The 18,549-nt window shown below is 33.3% G+C and overlaps 1 protein-coding gene across 1 annotated transcript in view; it reads right to left on the bottom strand.

Annotated features, from left to right (window-relative positions):
- The window catches only part of LOC120348815 (solute carrier family 35 member F5-like), a 37,519-nt gene extending 23,021 nt beyond the window's left edge, over positions 1-14,498 (bottom strand). The window contains 4 exon segments of the mRNA XM_039422100.1: positions 2,278-2,310; positions 2,313-2,337; positions 9,527-9,664; positions 13,967-14,498. Coding sequence (XP_039278034.1) covers positions 2,278-2,310; positions 2,313-2,337; positions 9,527-9,664; positions 13,967-14,101 — 331 coding nt within the window. The 5' untranslated portion in view covers positions 14,102-14,498.
- Between the last annotated feature and the right edge of the window lie 4,051 nt (positions 14,499-18,549).

Genomic DNA, 18,549 nt, shown 5'->3' with positions numbered 1-18,549 from the left:
CGTCTGTGTACACGATATCTCATCTCCCAATTTACGGAATGACTTGAAATTTGAAACTTAAGGTCCTTTCACTATAAGGATCCGACACGAACAATTTCGATCAAATGCAATTCACGATGGCGGCTAAAATGGCGAAAATGTTGTCAAAAACAGGGTTTTTCGTGATTTTCTCGGAAACGGCTCCAACGATTTTGATCAAATTCATACCTAAAACAGTCATCGATGAGCTCTATCAACTGCCACAAGTCCCTATCTGTAAAAATTTCAGGAGCTCCGCCCCATCAATGCAAAGTTAGATTTTAGATTCCCAATTATCAGGCTTCAGATAAAATTTAAACAAAAAAAATTGAAAGGATAGATAGAGCATGAAAATCTCTACAATTTATGTTCAGAAACATTTTCACCTAAAATTGAAAATAAGCTCGAAATTCGAGAAAATGTTATTATTTCAATTACAAACTGTTGGCAACTGTTGATTCTATTAAATCATTCACTATGAAGAGATAGCAGACCTCATGTGTGTCTCCAGCGTTATTACCCTGTCCCCAGCTGGCTCAAATCTTTGAATAGTAGACTTGAGATGCGCGTGAACACTAGCGTCAGGTGATCAATTTTCATAACGGCAAGGAAAGTTGTGTGAGTGCGCCACACCAGATTTTTATAATATATCATCAAGCTATCAAAATGAAAAAGTTTTCTCAGGAAAACATTTTTTTTCTGATCATTACTTTTTGAGATATATGAGCGCCTAAAGTTTGAATTTTTGGGACAGAACATTTCAAATTCGGTACGATATAAATCCATGAGATTCAGAGGATGGATTCTTCATGGTATTGTTGATCTAGTGGAACAAAAATTTTCTGAAAATATCAATTTTTAAGATAGTTATTCAATTTACAAAAAATAACTTTCAGTTGAGTTATTTTTGGTGAATTGAATACTTTTCCAAAAATTGATATTTTTTGAAAATTTTTGTTTTACTAGATCAACAATACCATGAAGAATCTATCCTCTAAATCTCATGGATTTATATCGTACCGAATTTGAAATGTTCTGTCCCAAAAATTCAATTTTAGTCGCTCATATCTCAAAAAGTAATAAGAAAAAAAAGTTTTCCTGAGAAAACGTTTTTATTTTGATAGCTTGATGATATATAAATCGAAAACTTCGAAAAATTCACGAGTAGAAAGTTTATTTCAGCCTTTGCACAGCCTTAATCCCAGTGCACATTTGTAAATATGTACCCGCTTAATCATGTTCGAATAATGTCTTGAACGAGCTTAGTGAAGCCGGACATTAGAGTTGACCAATATTTATTGAAAATTCTGCTCGTGTTTGTTTGTACTTTGTTTACTTGGAGAAAATATTTATAAAGTTATAAAAAATTAAGTGATTGTATGATAAGTAGATATATAGCAATATATAGTAGATTGTATAGCTTAAGTAGATATCCCATGGTATAGGGAATTTATGTCGCAACTTTTACTGTTATCTCAAGCCGATTACTGTCGATTATTGTTAATTTTTTTGGGGTGAGAGTGTATGAACGGCACAATTTGAGAGACAACCAGCGTCACAAGGCTGCATAGGAAGAACTACGTGAACTATCGGCTTGGATAACAGTAAAAGTTGCGACATAACGCCCTATACCATGGGATCTCTACTTATGCTATCGTTTCTCTATGGTAATACTGAGTTTGAATATTCTACGATTAATATAGAATAGATGAGTACAAGATGAACCATTCATTGATTCACCTCGACACATATATTATATAGTGAAGTGAGGTATCATTTTGAAAACCTTGAATATTGTTATATATTGAAAATGTATGAGAAAATAATATGTAATGTTCCTGAATTATTATGAATAAACTCCTCTGGATGTGTCGTCCAACATCCACAGAAATTATTCAAATTAATAATTATTTTTTCCCATTAAGATGTTTACAAAAGAACAAGAAAACAAAATTATATAGAATATATTAATTACACTAAATTGATTAAATAGGTACTTTGCAAGTAATTTTCTAAATAAGATTGCAAATTTAACGCCTCGCATTATTATAATGAACAACTAATCGAATAAATAATTCATTTATTTATTCAGGGCTACTTGGTAGTTATATTCTATAGAATCACTATAATGACAGGTAGTATCAACAATTATATAAAAGGGTTCTAGTGATCCAATAAAATAATATTTTTAATAATTTATTAATTTTAGAGACTACATAGAACATTGACAAGAAATGTGATAAATAGGTGAAAAATAACTTACAAGACTAGTATTTGCTTCAGTATAAAACTCTCATCGTCCATATCAGGTTCAATGTACTGGAAAATAAACAAAATACAGTAAAAACATTAATCATGAAGATAAAAACATCAGCAATGAAGGAGACCATTTTTGCACTCTGAAATGAATGTGTTGTTTTATTTCGCTGAGACGTAACGTTCTTAGATAATAATATTATATTATAAATCTCTAGGTGGACTTCAATTGAATAGAACTTCGATTTAATATTTTCATGTATTTCGAGAGGTTTAATATTTTCATGAATTTCAAGAGTAGCAAGCCTATAGTGAGGTTCACGTTATAATGGAAGTGAAGAAAGATAGGTGACCAGCGTTGCCGATTCTCTTCCTTGTCACTGCCTTCTATAGAGGATAGCTGATGCCGGTATATCTGATGTAACATTAACTGTTCATTCTAGTTTAAAATGACAAACTATATGTTAATTGTCAAGATTTTTTATCAATGATTAAATAATAAATTTTCATAATTCAGATTAAATATTTAGTTGAACAAATTTCTACAATGTTGAAACCCGATCTGGCAACGTAGCGAAGCTAGAAAATGATAGCGCTATCTCTTTGTCGAATGATAGACAAGGATAGCAATACCAATGTTAATCAAATACTGGACCTCACTATATCAGAGTATGACTAATAAAAAAGAAATTCCTTGTTATTAACAAGATCTTGTTATCAATAATTGACTTCCAAATGATTTCATTTAACGAGACTATTCATAATATGATATAACAGCCGGAATAAAAAGCAAAAAATTGTCTTCAAATTTGAATTGAAACATGTGTGTGATCATGAAATATGATCTTCATCTGATCTAATGTAAATAAATTATAATACGTTTTACACCAGAGTTTAAAACAAAGTTTTCAACATAAGTTAATAACATTTTCTTTTGGCTGCTAGTTTTGTTATCAACAAAAGTTAATAACTTTGTCACGTGTTTTGTCTGCAGCTGTAGTTATTAGGGAACAGCTGTAGTTGTAGGGTAGGGATGCTGGGCGAGCGGGTTGCGGGGAAGATGGTAACCTGATATTAACAAAAGTTACCGACTCATAAAATCTTGTTAATAACAACGAATTTTCTGTTGAAAACACGAGTTATCAACTTTTTCAAGAGATTTTTTGTCGATTCAGTCAAGTTGACAACTTTTTATTAATAACTCATGTTATCAACTCCGGTGTAAACGCAACTCAACATGATGTTATTAACTTTTGTAATTAACATCAGTTGATAACAAAAATGTTAAAAACTTGTGTTATTAACTCCGATGTAAACGCAGCTTAAAAGTTTTAATATTGTTTTTTGTTAATTTGAATAAAGTAGCCCATGAAGTGTTTTCAGAGTATGACTTTATTGAGCACGTAGATTATTATGGAATATAAGAGCATCATTTCACCATGCTAAACCTAAGGTCGCGAAAAGGTCATTCAAAAACCCCAATCAGGGGGAAAATCCCATTTCCCTTTTATCCTTACTTTATTGTCCTTACGACATTTCACATTAGCTGCGTTAGAATATTGACCTTTGTCAGAAGAGAATTAATCAAATATGAATAGTGAAGGTTCAAATCAGTTGTTCTAAGAGCTTTCTACAATTGATATTTTTTCAATAATTTTAATTTACAATTTTCTCAAGTAAAGCTTCAAATACTGTACATCAATCATGAATTAAACTCATCCTCGGACTATTGTCAGTCAAAATTAGACTTTATTTACACATACATTTGAAATGAACCATGTGTGTGATCATGAAATAATGATCTTCATCTGATCTAATGTAAATAAATTATAATACGTTTCACCAGAGTTTAAAACAAAGTTTTCAACATAAGTTAATAACATTTTCTTTTGGCTGCTAGTTTTGTTATCAACAAAAGTTAATAACTTTGTCACGTGTTTTGTCTGCAGCTGTAGTTATTAGGGAACAGCTGTAGTTGTAGGGTAGGGATGCTGGGCGAGCGGGCAGAACGATGTTCTGTTGAAAACACGAGTTATCAACTTTTTCAAGAGAATTTTTGTCGATTCAGTCAAGTTGACAACTTTTTATTAATAACTCATGTTATCTATCAACTCCGGTGTGAACGCAACTCAACATTATGTTATTAACTTTTGTAATTAACATCAGTTGATGACAAAATGTAAAAACTTGTGTTATTAACTCCGGTGTAAACGCAGCTTGAAATTTTAATATTGTTTTTTGTTAATTTGAATAAAGTAGCCCATGAAGTGTTTTCAGAGTATGACTTATGAGCAACGTGGATTATTAGGAATGTAAGAACATCATTTCACCATGCTTAACCTAAGGTCGGGAAAAGGTCATTCTAAAACCCCAATCAGGGGGAAAATCCCATTTCCCTTTTATCCTTACTTTATTGTCCTTACGACATTTCACATAAACTGCGTTAGAATATTGACCTTTGTCAGAAGAGAATTAATCAAATATGAATAGTGAAACTGAAAGTTCAAAACAGTTATACGAGCTTTCTACAATTCATATTTTTTCAATAATTTGAATTTACAATTTTCTCAAGTAAAGCTTCAAATACCTCAATTATGAATTAAACTCATCCTCGGACTATTTTCAGTCAAAATTGGACTTTATTTACACATACATTTGAAATGAACCTGATAAACGCAAATACATTTCCAACAAATTCCGATTATGAAACCATGTAAGATAAGTAAATAATAGTTGTGAAATGTTAAGTGTTTAGATAATAACAAAATAAATTGTTCAGTCGACCTATTGCAATATACGTAACAATCTATTCAGTTTACTTTGTGTTGAGGTATGATGTATGTAGAGAAGAAATAGCACATTCATGATAAGCAAACAAAGATTACGATTCAACAATAGCTCTATAATATTTAAAATGAGTAAATGTTATCATGTACCGTATTCGAACTTAACGATAAACAAGATTAATAATTGAATAATAATTGGTGGATAGACTTAATAGAAAAATAACAGCAGCAATAATTGTTCAGAAAGTTTATTTTGATGGCTCATTATCATTGCTAATATCTTCGAAAAACTGCAATGGGCCATTATAATAAATTAATAGCTTCTCACTCGACCGAAAGGAGGATAACTTTATAATTTTCAGTTTCAACTTCCGCAACTAGCTGACAAAATTCATATCAGTATGTCAAACATAAAATATTAATCACAAAAGATTACTATATTGAGGTCCACGTTATAATGACAGTGAAGAAGATAGAAAAAAGTAAATTCGTATGGCTTTTGTTGGTGGGGAGTCCCTCGCGGGAAGGTCCCACCGCCTGAATATATAATTTAAGCCGTCAATGGGCCTTACGACTGTCATACTTCAGCCGGGACCGACAGTTTAACGTGCCATCCGATAACACGGGAGTGATCTGGTTAAAAACGTTTGGTGTTGAGAGGGTTTGAACCCGGATCTCTTTGCTGCTACGCAAGCACTCTATCCACTAGACACGGATCACTCCAAGAAAGATAGAATAACTGCGTTGCAGATTCTCTGCCTTGTCACTGCTTTCTAAAGAGGACAGCTGATACCGGTATACCTAATGCAATACTAGCTGTTCATTCTTGTTTAACCTTCTGGTAGTCGCGCCCTACTCAATCACACAAGCAGTCGCTTGTTGTAATTTTTACAAAATCCAATTTTCCAAGTGTTTTGTACTCTGTTTACTGTCAAAACATATTAATAATTGTATAATTACTATTTCCATCTCATTGGATATTTTACGCCTATGAATGTTTGGATGATTACCTTCTCGTAGCCCAATAAGGTACACTAAGCATAGCCATCAATTCTGTGTTATTGGTTCATTTACAGTCCCCGTATACAGTCTTATGCACAGTGCGACTTATGCACTGTCGCGACTAAATGTACCATTAAAGACTGAACCATTGCTCGGTTGATACTGCAACTCAGTGGAGTGATGGGGGAAAGCTTTGGAATGCATAGGTGACTCATTCACTGACACCACCCCATTCAATAGTTTTTACTGACACTGTTGTACTTTTTACAACAGCGCGACTGCCGGAAGATTAAAATATTCAATTATATTTCATTCTTCAAGATAATATATTTTTCAACTATTATTAAAAATCATAAATTTTCATAATTGAGATAGAATATTTTGGTATATAATTATATTTCTACATAGTTGAAAGACGATCTGCCAACGTTGTGGAGCTAGAAAAGGATAGCGCTATCTGCTTTGTCGAATGACAAACAAGGATATCTACACCAATGCTAATCAAATACGACCATTATAATGTGGTCTTACTATAGTATCCTTTTTCATTCTTAAACACGAGTAGTTTCGGACGGTTGCCGCCATTATCAAGTTTCAAGGGTACTAGTAAGGGTAAGAAAGATAGCAGATCAACGTTGCCGATGCCAATGCCTTCTATAGACGGTAGCTGATACAGGTTTATTGATCTAATATCAACTGTTCATTCTCGTTTAAAATAATCATTTATATTTTATCAAGCAAGAAATTATATTTTTCTATTATTTCATAATGAATTTTTATAAGTAACATTAAGGGTCGGCTTCCGAGCTCGGGATTTAGCTAAGTTCTAGATTTTAAACAGCTGGAGTCAGAAAATTGGCTTTCCAAAACGGGGCGTAGTCGCAGCTTTTATAACAGTAGTCGTAGTTTTTATTTTCTCATTTCTATAATAATTGGAAACGTTTTTACTTGATGAAATTAGACATTCCTAAATAATTCAAAATAGCTGAATCTTTCACTATTTTCTCTTTATTTTATTTTGTGTTCAATTTTCTAGTTTTTTGAAATTTAATTCAAACGTGACTATTACAATGACTGCGACTACGCCCCGATTTGGAAAACCAATTTTCTGACTCCAGCTGTTTGAAGTCTGGGACTTAGCTAAATCCCGAGCTCGGAAACCGGACCTAAATATTTCGTTAATGAATTTATATTTTTACATTGTTAAGAAATGATCTGGCAACTTTGCAGAGCTAGAAAGAGATAGCGCTATCTGCTTTGTCGAACGACAAGGAAAGCTACACCAATGTTCATCAAAAAATTCCATTATAACGTGGACCTCACTATAGTATACTTCTTTCATTCTTAAACACGAGTAGTTTCGGACGATTCTCGCCATTATCAAATGTACTAGTAATCCTTGTTATTAATATTGTAGCCCTATCAAAATATTTAAATGATATAACACCAATTTGAAAGTTCAAGTCTCTCAAAAAACCGACTTAAAATTAATGAAACTTTCGAGCCACCTTCTGTGGAGCTGCCGTTGAATTGATGAACGATGAAGCGAGATCCTACAATTTAACTTCAAATGCACATCGCAAGAAAAGTGATCAATTCTATAGTAAAGTCCACGTTATAATGGCAGTATTGATTTGTTGCTATCCTGTCTAATTCAAAAAAGCAGATAGCGCTATCCTACCCGAGCGAAGCTGAGGTCTTAGTTCCGACTCGATCGGCTTTGTCTTTTTGTACCGCAGTTACAGTCGCAGTTATTGTCCGATTTGGATGAAATTTGGTATGCAAGTTCTTTGAAACAAGGCGCAGAAACGAATTTTGATAAGACCTCCGTTTTAATATAAATTGAAAATAAATTGTGCCGCTCTAAAATGTGCTGTATTGAATGAATGGTATCGTTAGAATGCTATCGATAGAGGACAAGAGTTGTCAGCGGTGAACCTTGAAACAACTGAGTCACTACAAATCATACTGTATTTATTAATTGAAGAAAACTTCTCACTTGATTGTACCATTTCTTCCCTTTTCAACACGATATTTCCCTGTTTCATAGATGAATAGTTTCTAGACCTACCGAACGGGCCGGAGACCGGTTTTCGCTTTAGTATGAGATGGGAAACCGACTTGTGAGCATAAACATTCTGCATTGGCATAACAAGCCGCCATAACATTGAATCCACTTTTCATGAAAAACATTATTAGCAACCTCCTGTCATTGTCACCAACATACCCACGTATTTAGAATCATTTCCGTCTCGCTATATCGTCTGTGAGACGATTCCTGGTCTAAATTGCCTACTGCATATTTCATTATCTGTCAGTTGACCGATTTCTTATAATTAATTGTTAGAAAATTTGTAATATTGTAAATATGGGGACGATATGAAGGTACCTGCTTGAGCGACATTTATAAGTCTGGTGACCCTGGAAACAATGTCTTTAGCACTTTCAAAGGATAAAATAATAGATGTCATGGATAATCTTCACAATATACGGTACTTTCTTAATGGCCCTTCTCATTAGTTTGAAAGTTGTAGGCTTCATGAGCGAGGTCTACTGTTCGCAGAACTACTAGTTAATAGAATATTTATATTATTCAAAAGGGTACTCAGATCTATATTTCATTTATTTTTATCTTAATTATTTAAATTTATTATTGAATTGAAAAATACTGTAAATCTTGATGATAAAATAAAATTGATTATTATAACAAGAATGAACGGTTACTATTTCATAATATATACGGAAACAGTATATACCCGTCGAACCACTCTTGCTCCCCGGTCGATCATCAATCGCTCTGCTGGAGTGACGTTCGTTGCGGAGCAGAGCGAAAGTCTGTGCGGACCTTAATATCTGATCCTAATATATTAAGCGAGTAATTTCTGTATTTTTATCTGGTTATTTATGTTCAACGGATCTCGAAAACGGCTCTAATGATTTTCACGAAATTGGAACAAGTAGGTTTATGATATAAAAAATCGATAGCACTAGGTCTCATCCTTGGGAAAACTCGCTGAACGACATTAAAAGGATAATTCATCCTTGGATGTAACAGCTGAGCCTTTCGTCGCCTGTAGATAGTAAAAAGTGAGTGAGGGAATGAGTATGTGAAAAATCAAAATCCCAGAAAATCTTAAATATAAACACGATCATTTTAGAGAATTGTATTCTGTTTATCAATAAATAAAAATAACGAGTGAAGCTCGGTGCCCCGATATTAGAATTTATGAGGACGGAAAAAATCGTACGTCCAAAAGTCGAAGTGTGTGTAACTAGACATAGAAGGCAGTGCCAAGGCAGAGAATCAGCAGCATTGTTCTCCTATCTTTCTTCACTGCCATTATTACGTGTACCTCATTATAGTGAATTGCAGTGGGATATGTCGTATTTGATAAGAGAGTATTCAGTATTTCATGATGGAAACATAATTATAATAGTGAACTTCTCATTAGAACAGCACCTACCATGTAATTTGAAGGTCTGTTGCATTGGTCTCTCCATGGTGGCCAAAGACATAATCCCAGCAAGTAAACGGAAAACATGGAAGTCTTCAAATAAGTGCTGAAGAAAGGCTTTTCGAACTTCGCATTCTTGTAGATGTACTGAAAAATGTAAACATATCGATTAGCATGCAAAATATTTGAGGAAAAATTAGATAAAGGGCTCAATATTTTTTATTCATTACCAAAATAAATAAATTACGGTTCGCAACTTATTGATTTCTACAGAAAATTCTGAACGAACTTGTTATTTAAAAGATTATTCAAGTTTCCATAAATTGTTGTCAGAACATAACACTATTGTAAGGGTTTCTTCACACTTTAAGTCCGATGAGAAATTACTTTTAACACGGCTCTTTCTCGAAGACGGAGAGGTCCGATGCTCTATCCTCCACTAATCACTCCCACTACCTAGCAGCATCCTCCTTCTTTTGTGTCTGTGTGAGAGAGCTTTGTAACGCGACACGGCAACACTCCCCTCCAGCTATTGCTGGCAATGTTCCAAGTCGTTTACTGGTCAGCAGGTATATTGGTTTGTGTATGTTACGGAGATGTGTTCATCACAAGAACGTGAAGCAAAATGACACGGCGCATCCATTGTGCGCAGGATGTCCGTCTGTGTCTATGCTACAAACTGTGGAAGGAGAAATGGGGTTCTCCTCTTCACGTTAAAAGTAATATCTCACAGACTTTAGCTACGCTGAAATACGTCCTATCTCCCAATGTTAAATCCAAGCTGCGAATCTGTCCAGTTCACATCAACATTGTGACGAAGGTTGGGTCCAGAGGAAGGTAAAGTCAGAGCTTTTGGATGACAGGAGGAGCGACACAAGAGAGACTGTCTTCTAAAATGGAAAAGTGCAAAATCTACTGCAATAATTGCTGGATGGTGGGGAGACTGAAAAGATACACCACCCTGGCTGCTCAGTATCTTCTCTTCCAGTCAGCACAAATTGGCTCCCTGGTGATCTGGCTTTTACAGTATTGACCATTATTGAAGAATAAAAATATAATTTCCAATATGAAATTAAATTCTATTGAAGAAATATTAAATTGAATTTTATTTGATTGCCTGTAAAATCAACAAGTGTAGGTACATATTAATTGAATAAACAATATCAGTACGAATTTCTTAATGAGATATTCGCTGTTAAAATTTTTAAGTAGTATGTTAGGATAGAAAAAAATAGCTTATTAGTCTCCAGACTACATAGCTATAGTATTGACAATAAAAATTTTGATTGCCTGGGGGACCGTCATAACTTATGGTTCATGACAACATAGCGTAGCTTTGAATATTGGGAGATAGGACGGCTAAGCCTTTCGATGGCTTATTTCAGCGTAGCGTAGCTACGCTGTAGCTTTGTTTAAGTATGAAGAAACCTTAAGAAATGTTGTAAAATTGTCAAAGATGTTGTTAAATTGTCCCATAATGAAATGAAAACATATTACACCATTTGCTGAAAAATAAACAAACTTGAGTTTGGATCAACTAGACGTTTTCAGTAGAATAGACAACGTTTCTATTTCAAAGTAGGTTTCAATTGTAGCTGATTGACAAGCAAGCAATTCTCCATTCTACTGATTAAAAATGACAGTTTACGGAGTAAAAACAGTGTAATCAGCATAAAATTGAACGAGATTGTTATTGCAAGATGGCTATTGAAAGAGAAAAAAGAACAGTGCAGTTGACAAATTGAACGATTCTATTTAGTGCAATTGAAAGGAAGAATCCAATATTCAACATCACTCTACTCAACATAATATTAATTTACACTTTAGTGAGATTCAATTAAAACTCCATTCAATAGCTCATTAAACTATTTAATTATTTCTGGTTAAAACTTCAAAAAATAGATGGTATGCTCCAAAAATATTGATATCATATCAATAAAATGGGCCTATTTAATGCTGGACAAAGGTATTGAACAAAAGGCAAATTTTCATAGGTAGTTTTCAAAACTTCAATGAAAACTTTTCCAGTTCATCAAGAGTTCTGTATTTTACAGCAGGTCTACAAGAACAGTTTAGACTGTATTAAATTAATTCAGATCTTATAATATCGGTGGAAGATAACGAGGGCACACTCTAATTTCAAGACAAATATACTTCAAATAGAAAAAATTCTTTTACAAATATGAGATAACCTACATACGAAAAGAATTGCGCAAGTAAATTTCCTCAGTAGTAGTTCATGTGAATATAGAGAGATATTTCAAGATGAGTTATAATTTAAAAACCCCAGTATCATAACAAAGCTCAATGTACTTCGAATATACACCGGTAGAGTAGAAATACGAAATACAAAATAAAAAATTAAAAAAATCGTTAATGTAAAGTGTAAAACCTTATCAATGAAGACTATGTTTTTCGTGCTTTATAGTTCAATTAAATTAGTAAACAAGGCTAATTTGTAAGTAAATTGTACGAGATGGGGCAGAGCTAAATGATCAATTTTAAAAAGCATTAGAAAGTAATAAATAAATAAATAATAAATGTTTATTTCCCAAAAAAAACTAAACTACTACATCAATTACAGAAAATATTAGATAAATTACAATTACATACAATAGTTAGTTATAAAAAATTCTTATAATATGTCTTCTACATGTTTAGTGATTTCTGTGTGGAAATTGACCTACTCCACTATGGCGTACCATGTTCTAAAGAAGGTTTTGCTTGTTTTTTGTGCGGATTATTAATTAGTGTTTAGTAAGTCATTAGGTGGTTAGTTGTTGTTTGGAATAATGTTTTCTATGTTCTGTCTTCCTTTGCTCATCAAACAATATAAAAACATGGAGTAGGTACCTTTTTATTTAGAACATTTTAAACTTTAAAACATTTCTAACAACTAGTTTCGGCTTACTTTGGCCATTTTCAAGTTTAAATGCAAGAATAAACAAGTTGATATTAAATAATGTATGTTCATATGCTTATTTTTATATGATTTATTTATTTCTTATTCATTATTTTTTGTTTGAAGTAATTCAATTTCAATTATATTTTACTTTTATCAAAAATAGGATTATTCAAGTCGAATTGAATTATATAAATAGATACTTGTGATAGGATACACGAAATAATGTTTCAATTTTCAAAATCGCTCAAGTATACCATTTTATTTTAATTGGGGTTTGAAGATAATATCCTGAAGATGGCGGTCGTTAACATCAACACATTGTTAAAGGCAATATCTGAAGTTTTCATCAGTTCATATGTAGAAAAATGAGAAACAAACTCAGCATTCAGCATAGCATTGACGCTATACCACTCAGTTTTCAACAGTCATATCCATTATGGCATCCTAATCTGGGGACATTCAACTCTTGCTTCTATAGAAGAGGGCTCTGCGAACATTGACATACAATGATTTCATGCCCACTGCAGACCAACCTTCCGTCGTCTGGGCCTACACACAGTCTATGGACAGTACTTGTCATCACTCCTGTATATCGATAAATAAATATCAAGACTAATCAATCATCCTTCACCGTCAGAGATAAGATTCATTCTCAGTGAACTAGAAGTAGGCCGAATATCGACGTACCCAGATGTAGACTTTTCAAAGTGAGGGTCTGTTTCCCTGCACATACCTATTTGCCCGACTCTACTATGCAGTATCAAGGAATAAAAGAAGAAATCTAAACATTTACGGTAAACCTCCGCAGCACAGGCAAATTTGAGCGATATTTTCTCAATATTCTACCAGATAGCCTAAATCATTTGAAAACTTAACGATTTATATTCCACAAAGGAATCAAAAAGTATCTCACAGCAAGGTCATACTACTCAGAGTGCATTTATTGAGGAGCACAAGAACTACCTCAGATGATAGCGGTGTAAGATACACCCTATTTCAACCTGCTTATTTCACTACTGACGACCCTAATAAAGAAGTCAATAAAAAATTACTTGACAATTCCCTGAGCTTTGAACCGTTGTGAAAAAATTGATAAGTAAAAGGGCAGCATTTTTACCTGTAAGTTGAACGGTTGAAAATCAATTTAATGTGCATGGAAATGGAAATGTAGGCCTACCAATTCTCTAGAGCACATACAAATAGTAATTCATACATAAACAAGAAGAGCTTAACAAACTTACCAAACAATAACATCGTCTATCCAAAACATTCTTAATAGACCTATATCCTACATGTCGCCATTCAATTTGAATGTTGCTAACATACGGTAGATGGAAAAAATCAAAAGTTTACACGATATAATTATTTGAACTGTATTTTTAATGTTATCATATCATAAGAGAGCCTTTTAATACACTTATTGATCACAAGAGTGTTCAAGGATTTCTTATTACTAACTTCCAAGTTATATATTATAAATTACCAAGCACTTACAATGTTTTGTGTACTAACTTAAATGAACGAATATTGTTTGAATGAATTACCTTTGTCAGTTCCGATGATGAAACCCATATCACATCTACTAATAATAGCACAAACAGTCCCAACATTAATCGCTGGGATTTATTTAGCATTCCGCCTAAAAACGGGTCTCCAGTTCTAACCTCTAACGCCGACATATCGAACTGATAGGTTTGTATTTTTTACGGTTTACTTTCTTCATTTGAAATGTTGCTGAATCAGTATAATTTTAGTTATACACAGGGGTTAAAACTTAATGGAAAATAAGTAATATGTACGTGATAAAAAATTACTGTATTCCGGATAGGAGGAATCAAGATAAGAATTCGGCTGCAAGTTTGGAAACGATGAAGCCTTATCTTTACTAACCAACCGACCTATCAATTCAATTGTAATCTGCAAACTTCAAACGATTAATTAATTTGAAAATGTCTTTTGAAGCAAGAAATTATTGAAACAGTTTGAATTTCAATTCAAAACTAATCACTCAAACCAACACCTATTCAGTTTCGACTCACTTCTTCGTTCTTCCATGTTCGATTCTTTTCATAAACAGATGTGATAAACACAGAAGAGGTGCCAACCTTCATGTCAGCTGTCAAGTAATTTCTAATCAGGTACCATTATAATATGATAAACAAGAACTCCAACTTTATCTTTTTCATAAGATACATTCATCAATATATTGCATTAGAACATTATTGATATCTTTTGAATGAATATCCATTCTCATTGATTATTCATCTAACAAACTGACAATGGAGATAAAGTGAATAATAGTTTGTCGAGTTGGCAGTAAAGTATCATAGAGCGCCAAAATTCAAATTTGAATCTTCAATGACTCACTATGAAATCGTCTGTCTATAGGGAAAATAAGTAACTATAATGGTAAGTTGGTATTTGTAAATTATACCTGACTACAATCATCAATAAATAATTTATTGTAATAATTTATAAAGCAATTATTGCTTTTTAATTAATAAAAAAGGCAATTCTTATCATCACAACAAACTCATCATCATCATCATTATAATTTAATCTACCTACCGTATACAATGTAGACATAATTTATTGTAATGTCTACATTACAACATCCATGCCATGTACGTAAGCTGTTGCGCCCATCTTTCTGCAGCCAGCGTGGCTCGTTCATTCAACTTCTAGCACTAGAAGTGCTACGGTACCACAGAATACAGCATTGTATTCTGTGATTTTATATATTGTATCCTGTGATTTCTACAAGATTAATATCTGATCCAAGTGTTATGAAAGACTGTTTGTTTTACATTACACGCCTGTTTTACACCGCCTTGTTGTATTGAACTTGATTTTTGTGTTTAAATACCTAATTAATTTGATCAACTAATTGTTGGTCTGGTCCTCCAATTATAATTAAAAGTGTATTCCCTTCAACCTGTGTTCACTCAGTCCAGCCTGGCTCTACCATTTAGAAGCTTGCTAATTACTAAGTAATTTGTTATTGCGCCGTAATTGATGAAGATGAAACCCTCATGAAATATGCTAGGGTTTTATGAACTCCAATATGTTTTTCTAACAATTACGTGGTACGGTACCAATTCGGATGAAATAGTGTCTCATTGGAGAATAAAAAGTATGATCAAACACTAATGTGAATGTAGGCTACATAAATATTGATAGTAACAACAAGTCTTTTTCCTTGTTAGACCAACCTCTATCCATGTCAACCAAATCAAGGAAATTTGTATTTTCCATGAAACCCATAGATTTTTGCAAAAATGGTCAAAAATTTAAATCACTCAAACTGTCAGGAATGATAGTACCTACTTGACGAGAGGAACAATAATAATTATGTCATCGCATTGGCGAAATTCACTGCTATTCTTGAGTTATAAGCATTATTTGAAGATGAGTGATTTTTCTGATCTGAGAATGGAGGTAAGATTTTATGTTTCAGTGAATAACTCACCCTGTATTGTAGTGAAACGTCTCATATTATAGCACGGCACTTATCTTGAATGTTTAAAAGGAATGTGAATAATTGAAAACAATTGACAGTAACAATTGACAAGTTTTTCTCCTGTATCTTATTTCTTCAAAGTTATTGGCACTTGAAAAGGTGCTAACTCCTAACAATAGTATATCCTACACGTACAGTACCGGTATCCAACAAACGGAAATTAAAGGAAGCATTGCCAAACTAAACCTCTCGGTGTGGTATGTTTAATAATAAATTAAGTTAATATTGCCTAATAATTTGATCAGCAGTTATTAGTTACCCATCTTTTTGGTTCTCTTCTCCTCTTAAGCTATATAAAGGAAGCAGTTGTAGGTTTAACTTTGTGGGATGAATGATTAATTCGTTCTACTTTTAGGTTTTTCGTTACCGTCTTACCGTATTCATTTATGGTAGTGATGATGAAAACAAAGTCATTCTTCTCAATGAGTAAATAAAGTCGATGATATAAATATATTTGGAGCTTTGAAAATTATCACATTCGAATTGAAAAGTACTTGTGAAAAATGCGCAATAATAAATGGAAAGATATCATAGGTTTCATAGGATATATTATATCCTAGAGCAATCTCTAGTAGACTGTATATCCACTAGAGATTGTATTCTGTCCTTGGACAAAATAAAATTTATTATTTAGTAACAAAGAGACACTAAAATCAACGTGAATAAGAATCAAATCCAAGTGATACAAAATCATGATACAGTATAATTATGCCCGGTTGCAGAGTCGTTAGGTACATAAAATCAAACATAGCTATGTGAGACATAGTTTAAAATCACTCACATAAATGGTTGGTCGTTGCACAGTCGTTTGCGGAAGTCCATTTAGCTATATTATATCGAATTAGCATGGGCACATCTAATATCACACATAGGTCACACTGCAGCTCTATTCACTTTTTCCGTACATTTCCATACATGCTTCTATCCAACCAAAGTCTTGGCATCGGGGAAAGTTTCAATCGACATCACTGTGAACATACCTAAAAGACCTCACATAGAATTGATGAACCATATGGCGACTCTTGGCTTTTGGCGAGATTTCTCACCAAATTTATTTGGTGCCATAGCGATTTGGAGCTTATAAACAACTTGAAAAAACATAGGGAGAGAAAAATAATTTACTTTATAATATACAGATGGTTTTTCGTAAACATCTTTCAAAAATCTGGTGTGGCGCACTCACACAACTTTCCTTGCCGTTATGAAAATTGATCACCTGACAATAGTGTTCCCGCGCATCTCAGGTCTACTTTTCTAGGATTTGAGCCAGCTGGTGACAGGACAATACGCTGCAGACACACGAAGTCTGCTATCTCTTCATAGTGAATGATTTAATAGAATCAACAGTTGCCAACAGTTTGCAATTGAATAATCTTTTTTTCTCGAATTTCGAGCTTATTTTAAATTTTAGGTGAAAATGCTACTGAACATTAATTGTAGAGATTTTTATGCCCAATCTTTTCCACTTAAATTTTTTGTTTAAATTGTATCTGAAGCCTGATAATTGAGAATCTGAAATCAGACTTTGATATAGATTGTGCATCTATTTGACATAGATGGTGCAGTGCTCCTAAAATTTTTACAGATATGAGACTTGTGGCAGTTGATAGAGCTTATCAATGACTTTTCTAGGTATGAATTTGATCAAAATCGTTGGAGCCGTTTTCGAGAAAATCACGAAAAACCCTGTTTTTGAAAGCATTTTCGTCATTTTAACCGCCGTCTTGAATTGCATTTGATCGAAATTGTTCGTGTCGGATCCTTATATTGTAAGGACCTTAAGTTTCAAATTTCAAGTCATTCCGTAAATTGGGAGATGAGATATCGTGTACACAGACTCACTCATACACACACACACACCACACACACACACACACACATACAGACCAATACCCAAAAATCACTTATTTGGACTCAGGGGACCTTGAAACGTATAGAAATTTAGAAATTGGGGTACTTTAATTTTATTCGGAAAGCAATACTTTCCTTACCTATGGTAATAGGGCAAGGAAAGTAAAAAAAGCTATCACAACCTCTAAAATGCATGTGGTGGGAGTAGATATTGGATTCAACAGTACGACTTCGGGCCCATAACTTAAATGACCGTTTTTAGCGATTGGAGACATAAATAAGCTCTATTTGACGACTGTGCAACGAAATCATGTGTCTAATTGGGCGTTTTTAGTTTTATGGGAGCTATAGTTTACTTTGACATTTGTGCAACGAAAAGAAGAGTTATGACTTCATAAATAAGTTAAATGCCTGATTTTAACTTTAAGTGACGACTCTGCAACCGGCCATCAGTAATGAAGAATTTAAAAAACATAGAACATGGATAGGTGAATGAAAATAAAAACAAACCGATCGATAGTATAGTTATAAATTATTGACAGTTCACAATTACAATTTCATTCATTTATAGATGCATGGACCCGAATTACCAAGATCTAGATTGTTACAACACCTTCTAGTAGAAAAGTCCACGTAGCTCCTCGATTTACCATACAATTTACAAATACTCGATATCGCTATCAAATTCTAACAGCTATAAATATTCTGCTATAATTACTTAAGCATAACAGCAATAAAAGTAAAAAAATAAATAAC

This window comes from Nilaparvata lugens, chromosome 2 (genome assembly GCF_014356525.2).
Source record: "Nilaparvata lugens isolate BPH chromosome 2, ASM1435652v1, whole genome shotgun sequence".
Lineage (NCBI taxonomy): Eukaryota > Metazoa > Arthropoda > Insecta > Hemiptera > Delphacidae > Nilaparvata > Nilaparvata lugens.
The sequence above is the reverse complement of the archived record's forward strand: the minus strand, read 5'-3'. Positions and strand labels throughout refer to the sequence as shown.